The sequence below is a fragment of the Trachymyrmex septentrionalis genome, unplaced genomic scaffold (genome assembly GCF_001594115.1).
Source record: "Trachymyrmex septentrionalis isolate Tsep2-gDNA-1 unplaced genomic scaffold, Tsep1.0 scaffold19, whole genome shotgun sequence".
Lineage (NCBI taxonomy): Eukaryota > Metazoa > Arthropoda > Insecta > Hymenoptera > Formicidae > Trachymyrmex > Trachymyrmex septentrionalis.
This window is the reverse complement of record NW_017305071.1, coordinates 1,721,969-1,733,563: the sequence shown is the minus strand read 5'-3', so window position 1 is coordinate 1,733,563 and position 11,595 is coordinate 1,721,969. Positions and strand designations below refer to the sequence as shown.

The 11,595-nt window shown below is 39.0% G+C and overlaps 1 protein-coding gene across 2 annotated transcripts in view; it reads right to left on the bottom strand.

The window, feature by feature from the left end:
• The window catches only part of LOC108746943 (steroid receptor seven-up, isoforms B/C), a 146,329-nt gene that overhangs the window by 114,513 nt on the left and 20,221 nt on the right, over positions 1-11,595 (bottom strand). The window contains exon 2 of one of the 2 annotated variants that reach the window (XR_001939204.1): positions 6,953-7,111. Coding sequence is in view for 1 of the 2 variants with exons in the window: in XM_018484080.1 (XP_018339582.1) it covers positions 6,962-7,111 (150 nt within the window). In the remaining variant the exon portion in view is untranslated. The remainder of the gene's footprint in view (positions 1-6,952; positions 7,112-11,595) is intronic. The other variant, XM_018484080.1, reaches the window with a different exon arrangement.

The window sequence follows — 11,595 nt, the reverse complement described above, 5'->3', positions numbered from 1 at the left end:
CCCCCCCCCCCCCGCCATTTTGGCTCATCCCCGTGGCTCACGCTCGTCGCCCGCGTCGTTTCCCCATTGTTGCGCGCCGTGTTCCACCCCGGCAAGGGAAACAATGTCTAATTTCAGTTAATGCGGCTATAATGGTCGTCGTTGCATCGGGGCCGCGCGCGCGGAACTTCGACGCCAGGAAAGAGAGATAAGTGAAATCCGCGCGCCGGCATGGCGCACCGTGAACGCCCATGTGTCCGTCCACCGTATACACGGATAGTATCACACGTGCATACACACACACATACACACACACGCACACACACACACAGACGCGGCCACGGGTGCACACAACCGTGACGGGCGTGCTGGATTATCGGCTGCTCTCTCTACGAGGATTTCATAACCGCTGGAGATCCGCGCGCGGTTGCGAATATATACGATTACCCGCGATCGGAGGATAGGGGGAAGGAACTATCGTCACTGATCGAATGATCGGTCGATCGATCAGCCGATCGACTGTAAGATCGGCCGATTGCACGTAGATAGATTGATAAGACCCGACTCTCTGGCACTCCGTACCGTCGAGCGAAATTCTGAGGAATGTTGAGTATTCAGGATTTTCACTTGAAAGCTTCCTGGGAAAATTCAGTGTAAATGTTAATGATCAATATATCAACACGCGATACCAATTAATAATAATAGTTGATTTCGCTCTGCATGTGATTTGACTAACAACAATATGATAATAATATAATTACGTTGCTATTAAAGTTGATGTCAAATTATTAGATTACAATTGGAAATAATACTCGATTCTGACACTCTTCATTGAAATATGATATGGTGAACTACGTGGAATGAATTTGTAAATAAACGAAGTAAATAAATATGAAAATTCTAAATTCTAGATGGTCAAGGATACGATTAAAAGTCAATAGAGCTACGCGAGCTGACTAATGTACTCGTCACTGGCAAACCACAAATTTGCACAAGTAATTTAATACTTCCAGGGACTCGTAGTTAACACGGGATAACTGCTGGTAGTAAACTTAGAATGTGATCTTCATTAAAAGCGATGAACCGGTTAATCGAAGAAAAACGCAATGAGCAACGCGAAACATACAGGAGTTTGCGTAATTATTAGAAAATCATGTAATCAGCAGACAATTCGGAAAGAAAGCGAAATGGGCGGACAGACAAGCGTGTGTACAGATCGGTGCAAGTGATCGGTGCGAAACGCGTGCAAATAAAGAACGTGAGAACGGCAAGAAAGAGAGAAGACTGGTATAGAGTGGCGAGAGAGAAGAAGCACGAAAGAGAAGCAGTGCGAGAGAGAAATAGGAAGAGGGAAAGAGAGAGAGAGAGGGAAAGCGAGGCAGTTCGATACATTTCTGTTGTGCAACGCCCGCGTAATTATAACAGGCGCGCGGGACGCTCGTTTGATAATGACTTTCTGAATGCAGGTCTCCGACGATGAAATTAGGGTTATTTGCCTCTCGAGTTCTCTCCACGTCTCCTTTCTCGACTCCCACCGTGTCCCTCTTTCTCGTCGTCGTGTCTCCTTTTGTTGTGGCGTTAACGAACGTTCGACGATATGTATCTACATGAGCATCATCCACGTGAGAGTTCACGAAATTTGCAATAAATTCATGCTCAGTATGGGAACAATCTTACAATACCATGACAAATGGATTTGTTTATGGGAAAGAGAGAAAACTTGATCGTACATGTTAGAATAATTTCTGAAAATAATGAAATTAATAACATTAACATAATCCTTTGCTGCACAAAGTTTCAACATCTCTTTGAAATTATGTTACACGTACAATAAATGAAACCTCATTCCAATGAAACTATTCAAAATCACAATAAAATACGGAAAAAAGATATATTAATTATTTTCTATATTTTCTATAAAAGTAATTTATATTTAACGTACTTTGATATTTATTACTTATGTATTCATAAACAATGCAATGTACTAAATAACAATCAAGAGCATATTTTTCGAAAATGTATCAAACAGATATACTAAGCAATCTTTGAGAATTTTTGAGATAACGTTACGAAAAAAGTGTAAATCGGAGAACATAAGAAAAGGATAAATCAAGGAAGATATTAAAGTTAATATTTTTCTCTAATCTTATTATGGTTATAAAATTGAATCTATTAAAATCTTTACAGACAGAAAAAGAGAAATGTCGAGAATATCATTTTTCGTACGTTCAACGCTACGATTCTTTCAGTATTATCAGCATATGAAATAGAAGCGTATCTATTTCTGAATGAATCAATTATCTTAGCACGCATAAATTAGACAGATGTAGTTATTTTGACGCACAGGATATTGCGTACTGTAATTTTTTCTCCTTTTTTTTCTTTGGGCAAAGATACCGAAGCAGGCGCGAAGTAACGGCTGCGGGTTGTAAAATAAACAGTGCAGATTTATTGCGAGGGTATGGAAGAAACGTGCACGTCTGCGAACGAATGCGTTTCTAAGTTCCTCGTTTTAACGAGCGTATTAAGTACGTAACGGGGCCTTCTAGTCGCGAATCGCTATCGGTGTATCGCGATGGGCACACTCGATAGTTACGCGACCAACTGAAGAGCGTTCAACGCGATAAAGCTGATCTCCAATTCCGTGTTCACGAAGCGGAAAGAATTGACTAATAAGACGCTTTTTTTTTGTGTAATAAAGATGATTTCTACAAAATCCTGACCGTCATCAAAATAAAATAGATAAAATACGTAGAATAATTTAGATGTATAGGAAACTACTCTTATTAACTTTACGGGAAAAAAATTAAAGCCTATTGTATGTAATGGAAATTTAGAAAAAAATATTAGAACATTTTATATTTTAATATTTTTTCTTTTTTTATGAATTTCTTTCGAGTTACCTGCGATTGATTCATACTAGAAGAATATAATGACAACAGTAGCAAATGTATGTATCTTTATTAATAAATAATTATTACTTTATGATGCAAAAAGTAAAAAAAATTTCGGGTACGTTACAATAAGAGTGGAGCCGAAAAGTTAATCATTATTTTTTTAATAAATGGATAAGTCTACGTTTCTCGTACAAATAAAACATTGTTCGTAAACATCAAATTTCAAATTTATATATGCATAATAAGATAATGACTCTTAAATGTAATTGTATATACGTGTTTAATAATATTTAGAAAAGTCCTCTTCTATCCCAGAAATTATGATATTAGATTTAATGGTCTAACAATCCCCAGAGAGGATCCGCAACGCAACTGTACTACATAGTCTACGTTCCTTCCGTCCAACATTCATCTTTGAAAGAAAGTGCACTTCGTTTCGCGAAGCGATAACTCACGCATCGTCGCGCGTTCGTACACACGGGGAACAACCTCCGCCACCACCATCACCACCACCACCACCATCACCACCACCACCACCACCATCATCATCATCATCATCATCATCATCATCATCATCATCGTCCTCGAATAGACAAGGGACGGGGGAAAAGCGCCAAGGTACTGGAGTAAACGCACCATCCCGTCCCAAGCGCTCGCAATTAAGGGTTAATTAAATTGAGCGGCTTCCTAGATTTCTGTAATCATCGCGGACAGTATCTACGGGGTAATCTTCAGCGCATCCTGTCTGCCTCGAGGGCCCCACGGAAGGAAGGGGCCCCGAGGTAAGGTCATGCACCCCGCTGACCTCGGACCATCGTTTCTTCCCTCCCTTCTCTCTCTCTCTCTCTCTCTCTCTCTCTCTCTCTCTCTCTCTCGCTCTCTTTCTCTCTAGTCTTCCTCCCTCTTTCCCGCCCCTCCTCTCGTTGCTCCGCCACCTTCACTCCTCCTCGTTCCTTCTCTCCTCGCGCGCCTTCAACCCTCTCCCCTCCATCATCCACGACCTCTCGCCTCTTCTGCCTCCTCCCGTTGCTGCTGTTGCTGTTGCCGTTGCTGCTGCCGCTGCTGCCGGTGGTACCGGTAACCCCCCCTTGCCCTCGTCATCCTTTCCCTCCGCGGCCCTTGGCCCTTCATGCACTTTTCTTTTCTTCGCCCTCTTCTTCTTCGTCTTCTTCTTCTTCTTCTTCTTCTTCTTCTTCTTCTTCTTCTGCTTCTGCTTCTTTCGTCCTCTTTCTCTACTCTTTTCCTTTCCCTCTTTCCTTCTCGTGAATCTTTCGTGCGAACGTATATGGCAGAGACCAGGTGAGTGTACACAGAGTTACGTGCCCCGTGCTCGCGAACGACTCGAATTATTATCAAAGACTGGGGCATCATCGCGGATAATAAGCGGATGTCGTTTTGACAGGACAGAAAATGCGACGTCTTTTCTGCGCTTCTGATGCCTACGTTCCTGTGGGAAAAACTGTGCCGCGGATGGAGGAGTTGCCTGCTCTCGTGCGAATAATCATGCGCGAGCTTCTCTTTCGTGAAGTACAACGTGCCTCACGATGTTCGAGAATGTGCCTTTAGGAAGTCATGCGCTTTCTGCGACTCGTGTATGAAAGAGGCCAGATCGAAATGAAGGACAGTTGTTACGGTCTCAAGATCTTCGATAGTTTGTAATGAAAAATATTAGTGAGAAATTATTTAAGCGAACTTAAAGAATTACGGTTTTAAAAATGAAGCAAGCGCTTGCCTTTCGTATAGACATCACATTAGCAAGATTTTAATTCTAGGGATACCCTAGAGTCAGTGTGAAATTTTTAAATCTGTATTCGCAAAGTAAAAGTAAAGTAATTTCGAAATATGAAGCCTTGCGATCATTAAATAGATCTATGATCTTGAGAGCATAATGCGAAGCAAAATTTAAATGACAGCAGCATTCGAAATAAATATGCGAAATAATATATATTTCCTGTATTATTTTAACAACCTTTTGTCTTTTTATTACTGTTAACACCAGAATCACTGATGATATCCCATTAGAAATGCCGAAGGTGTCAATTTGATAATTTCCTATCTTTGTTTTCGGTCAGCGACAAGTTATTTTAATATTATTTGTCTCGTCAGAATTATTCATATTATATTCGAACTGCATAATATTTTGTACTGCGTATCTAATATATAAATTAAAAAAAAAAATTTATTTGTAGAATCAAAATGGTACCATTAGTGGTTCTATATAACTGTTAATGTAATATGCTATTCTAATGACTTTACTCTAAAAGTGCACGGAATGGTGAGGCTTCGATTAATATATCAGAGTTGGAAAGCTAAGAAATCAATTGAACTTCTTGCTTGTAATCTCGCTATGTCTCGTATATTTTTTCTTGGCGTCACAGAATCGTCGATTTCTGTTTGCGTTTCCCGTTTCGATATCCATGCAAGTCGACGCGTGCGGCTGATACGCGTAAAAACGCGTGATTTACCGGGTTTACGATCGCGGCGCGGCGCGAGCACGCTCCAGGGCAGACGGACGGCCACGTCTCGGACGGAAGTGGTCGTACACCTGGGCAGGCCGAGAGAGAGCCGATGACCAGCGAGTGAGCGGGTTCCTCTTCTCCTCGTGCGCGCGGCGGAACAAGGTCAGATGTTATCGCGCGCGGCGCGAGTAGCCAAGTTTAAGAGCGTAGGAACGTGGAATCACGGGCGGGGATAAGGCGTGGGAACCTTTCCGGCCTTTCCACAGGCTGCAATTAAAAGTTCCTGCAGCGGCGAAGCGCGCCGAAAGCCACGTTTCCAAAACATGACGTCCTCCAGGTGTAGACATTTCCGAAATAAAACACGTATATACATATTCAAAATCACCAAGCTAATTTGGAGCTCTAATAATCGCCAATATCTAATATTCGTATATAATCAAAAGTAAACAGCAGTAATTGACCGTATATTTATATAGAAATGATCCTGTATATATAGATAATAACATAACATAATAACATAATATATGCATAATATATTATTAAATTAAATATTAAAATTATAGTATTATAATTTTAATATAATATTTAAGGTAATATAATATTGAATTAAATATTAAAATTATATCGCAATTGCGAAAATTCCTCTGAATCAGACTTGAAGATATCTTTACTTGTAATTATCGCCTAAAGTAAGTGTATAATATGTAATAATATGTAATTCAAATATTTAAATTGTGTTGCGCATTATTATATGTAATATATGTAATTCAGAAATTCCACAGCTCGATCATAATATCAAGAATCAGAAATGGGAGTTTGATATGCGGACCGTGTGACGGAGAGTTTAACGGGTGATCACAGCGAGTCGCTAATGTATCATTGGATCGATACTTTGTCGACGATGTTTCTCCGAATATTACAATCAAATAAAGTTTCCTAATAATAGGATAATAGTCATAAAAGACATCGTTCCTTGAATAAGCTGTAAAACAAAATCGAATTTAATATAAATTTTCCTTTAATAATACTTGCTTTAAATTGAATCACGAAACATACGTTTATTTCCAGAAAACAGTACAAATAAAGAGATATTTTCGTCATCATGCACTTTGACCTTAACGCGTGTATAAGTACAAAAGGTTGCGCTATTTTCAACATCCATTCAAGATTCATTCCATATATCAGAGAAACATCGTCTGGCCATGACTTTTAGTGTTTTTATTGCAAAAAGCGCGCTACAGAAGATCTCAAGAAAAAAATATCGCAAGCGCCTAATTTTCTATATTCCATATTTTGTCTTTAATATTTTTTCTATATGTTTAACATTTTTATTTTAATATTTAATGTAATTTTATTATGCCAGATTTTGATTTCGATAAAAACAACAAAAATTTATTTTGAATATACATCAAAACATAAAATAAAAATATCGTATTAGAACATTTTATTGAACAAACAATTTGATTAATATATTTCTGAAATTAAAAAAAAAGTTGAAACTTGTAATATTTTTCTTTGAGAAACTTCTCGAGTATTGCCGTCAAGACATTTCGGCGATCTCGATGTAATCACCAGTGGAGATCAATCGCTAATAAATTCGTAGAAAGGGTTCAGTACAGTGCATACCTTCCCGGCGCATGCCCATCTTCAGGCACTTTTTCAAGCGGCAAAACTGGCACTGGTTTCTATGGTGTTGGTCGATCGGACAATTTCTAGTCCCTCGACACGAATACGTTAGATTTCGCCTCACGCTCCTCTTGAAAAAACTCTTGCATCCTGAAAAAAAGAACGAAAAATATATTTAAATTTAAATTCAATTTCGATCGAATATTTAAACGATTCTAAACCCACTTCGAAATATTAATATTAATCTTCCGTATTTTAATACTCGAGACACTATCGTACTTCTTAATGATAATTTATATATATGAACAGTTCTCTTATTCACTGTCGTGGAACGAATTCTTATTGAAATGTCCTCATTACAAAAAAATCTATTTCCTCTACAGCCAATTTAGATTTTAATACATTAATCGTACTTTCTCCATTAATGTCATGTACGATTAGATATCTCACGAGACCAATCTTCTAGCATAAAAAGCATTAACCATTTGTCGACAGCAAAAATATATTTCCCTATGTTCGCGTTAATTCACGCGTGAACATACAATACATGTAATAACGAAAGACAGGCACGATCGGCACTTGAAAAGTGCATGATCGGCGCATAAAAGATAAGCGATTAGCTACCACGTGCTGAAATCAAGATCCATCCGAGTACGTAGACGGATACGCAGATTCTTATTGATAGAGCGTGTACGAGCAACCATAAACGTGACGGGACTAACGCTTATGGAACGGCACGGTAAGTTTCTCTTGTTTATTGGATACATCTCTCGGCGCACGTACGTACCACGTAAACGTGCACGTGTGGAACGACAAGATTGCGTAGCGCGAGCAGAAGGAACGAGGAGAGGAGAACGATGGGGAGGCTTGGACCGATGATACGTGATTACGCAAATTCTGTAACATGCACGTTGCAACGAGACCGATGCACCTTGAGGTCAACGTAGGGAGCGCGGATCTAAGTTACGGCGGATGCACGATCTGGCACAATGGTGGCCGCACACACGCGCGACGCTTGATATAGACAGATACTTGGCTGCCTCCTTATAGGAATGAGGAGTCAGCCGAGTCGAAAGTGCCGACGGACTTGATCACGAAAATCCTATTAGTAGCCGTCCCGCTGAGATCGAGTACTCCAGCTCTCTCTCTCTCTCTCTCTCTCTCTCTCTCTCTCTTCTCCCCTCTCTCTCTCTTTCTTTCTTTCTCTCTCTCTCTCCCCCTCTGTCTCTCTCTTTCTCTCTCTGTCTGGTTCGCCGCATTACCCTGCGATACAGGCGATCCGCGAGTTTTCGCCACATTACTCCGGATTTATATCCGGATATCACTCTGGAGTTGATACAATCGATGATCTCGAGAATTTCGCGAAATGCACAATTGCAAAATTCACTAAGATTTTCTTAAAACACAAAAAGGAGGTTCTGCTAAAATATCTAAAAATTTAGTTAGATACTTATAGTGAATTATTATTAAGAAAGAATTGATTTGAAATCTATCTCTCAAATTAAATAGTTTAATGTTGTTTAAGTTCGTAGTATATGCAATCAATTAGATGTCAGTCTAATTGATTTGGTCGAGCATTTCAATGATTTAAATGTGCATATTTACATAATCTATTCTTTAACGACTTTTTATTAAATTTGACACTCTTTAAGATAATATTGAAAATAATTTTATTTATCAAAATAATTATAAACAAAATAGGATGCTCTTCGTGCTTGAGATTCCCACGTAATTTATTTTAATGGATCAACAAAATTATACTTCCAAACCTGTACTTACATAAATTTTTAAATACTTCAACAAAATCATGCTTCCCACATATTATTGTTAAGAAAGCATTGATTTAATGTCCACATTTCTCAAATTAAATAGTTTAATGTTGTTTACAAATTCAAAATATGCAATTAATTAGATGTCAGCCAAGTATTAGGATAATTTAAATATATATATTTATCTGATCTATTTTTTAACAACTCTTCGTTAAATTTAAGATTAAGGGATAGAATTTTGGCTGCAGAGATTTTATCTAACAATAAGATTGATTTTTTTTTACTATTTAACAATTTATTCTTTTTTAATGTAATATAACATTTCCTATTTTATCTTTTTTAAACATTTATTCATCATTTTACTTCTTCCGTATACCGGGATATCATCTTTTTGTTCGCGGAAAATTGCAGACAGTGAAGAGAAACGCACCGCAATATAATAATCCTGGCAAGCTGACAGATCGGCCGTACTTTGATTGGTGCGTGAATGGTGCACGCGGCTTCCTAATGAGCGGTTAGTTAATTGCTGGTGGTAATGGAGCGGCAGGAGAGAAAGGAGTCCGATAAAGAGCCACTGCTACGGAGTGACGACGCGGTGCGACACAATTCAATTTAATAAACAGCGAGGCGAGCAATAATTCCGCGTCGTAAAGGCACGTGGGACACGCACGTGAGCAAGACCAGCGCCGGCCAGCGAGCGCCAAGGGTTAAAAGGTGATCGGGGCCATGCGGTTGATTTTAATTAAAACGGACCCCGCCGGATAGAATGCGCGCTCGCACCTGCGTGCAAACATCGGCGAAACGAAATCGAAGGTATCTATAGAAGGAAGGTGTTTACATTAACAGGTTTATCCTTAATAAAGATGTATTGTATGATAGCTACGAAAAATATACTTCAAAGTTACATAGGAATCTTGTATTTAAGAGAAAATTTCACGATATAAAGTATCGGATAAATAAATATTTATGTCAGTTAATTATCGGATATTAAGTTCATTAAAATATTCCGATGTGCCCATAATAGGTATATACTTGATATAATTCCTGATATACGATTTAAATTCTTTTCTTGAATTCCGATGAGATGCGCAATTAATTAATAATTAGATGTGCGATTTCTCTATCACAGATTCACGCGAAATTATTGCAATAAATGACGATGGAAACGGCGCGGATAGGAACTTCAACGACGTAAGAGAACGCGCGTGCTTCGTAAGGATTATATGTACAGTTTGCTGGAGGATCGAGCTTTAGGTGTAGCAAAGTCGACTGTTACGAACGATAGCACGACGTGTATATAGATAAATAGTTAGCGTAGCTAAGTCAGCAATTTATATCGTAACAGAACGCCCGCTGTGCACGAACTTTCGAATCGAGATAAAGAGGTGATTTTGCCCGCTGTGGTCCGTAAGTCAATCGCGAGAGTCTACTAATACTCTCATTCTCTCTCGTGCGCAAGAATCTTTTCTGCAGAGATATCCGTCACGTCGTCGTCGGAATAGAGGACGCGGTGTATATTGGTAACACGAATAATCGCGTGGAAGAAAAGCACAAGCCTTCGCCGTGAACTATAAAGAATGAATCATCGAATGCGTCTTTCGGCGCATGACATCGAGACCAGATGATCGCTTTTACAAATCTAGTAAAACAGATTAATGCCAATTTCTATCAACGTAGATTAACTTTAATCTCGGTTCAACTTACTCTTTGTCTTTTTCTAATCTTTAGAATTAGGAAAAGAGTAAGTTGAACCGAGATTAAAGCTAATCTACGTTGATGGAAATGGACACAAGAGATTTTGATGAAACATAAATATTTCATGCACTTCTTAATAATTATTTAATATTCAATTATAATAATTGTCGAAAAAAAGATTAATTATTTAATACATTCAAGCCAATTTTCAACGTACGTTAATAATAATTACAATAATATCAAGTATTGATAAAGTATGATTTAGGATTTAAGCGACCGATATTCATTCGGCAACTCTTTCCTACATATATATCTTGATGTATGCGATTAAGTTCATATTAATTATATTTAAAAATCTTTTAATCCCTGTACTTATACAGAGTACAAAGTACCTATTTTTCATTTTAATATATAATACGCAAAATTATGATCGTAATGAAGATTAAAGTTATTATCGCAACTCCTAAACTAACGATCGCGGCTCCGGCTTCTCTTCGACGTTAAATGAGAAAATAAGCTCAAAGAGAGATCAAAGACGATTCATGCTCGTACTAAATCTACAAGCCCTTTTCGTCTTTAAAGCTTAAGCTCCTTGATGCTCGACGTCGTTGTCGCTGCCGTTAGTCCTGTCGTTGCCGATGTCGTTGTCGTCGGTATTAGCAAAAAACGAAGAACGAAGAGAGGAAAAAAAGAAAGACGGAAAAAGAGCCGGGTCGCCATAACTACAAATTGCATCGTTACACGCAAATTACGCGATTATTCTGTGCGAGCCAACCACCGAGCGACCATACGGTATATGCGAGCTCTCTGTGGTAGCACGAGAGCAACGAGGGAAAAGAGATGGAGAGAGCAAGAAACACCGAGCGAATACAACGGAGATGAGAGAAGTGGAAGAAAGGGAGAGAAAGAGAGAAAGCCTGCGTGTGCGCGCACACAACTATCGTTTATACTTTCAGATTGCAGCTTGCGAGCTCGCCGCGAGCTCAAATTGCTCGCGTCATTGAATTTTCATTGCTCGGGCTATTCCTTCGTGGCATGGCACGACGCGTTCCGAGTGCCAACTCTCGACAGGACAAATCCTCGCGATCATCGATATGGAGAGAACCGGCAGATATGCCTTCGTTCTTAATCCTTTCGAACGGAACGACGTTGTACGGCATCGCTCTCTCT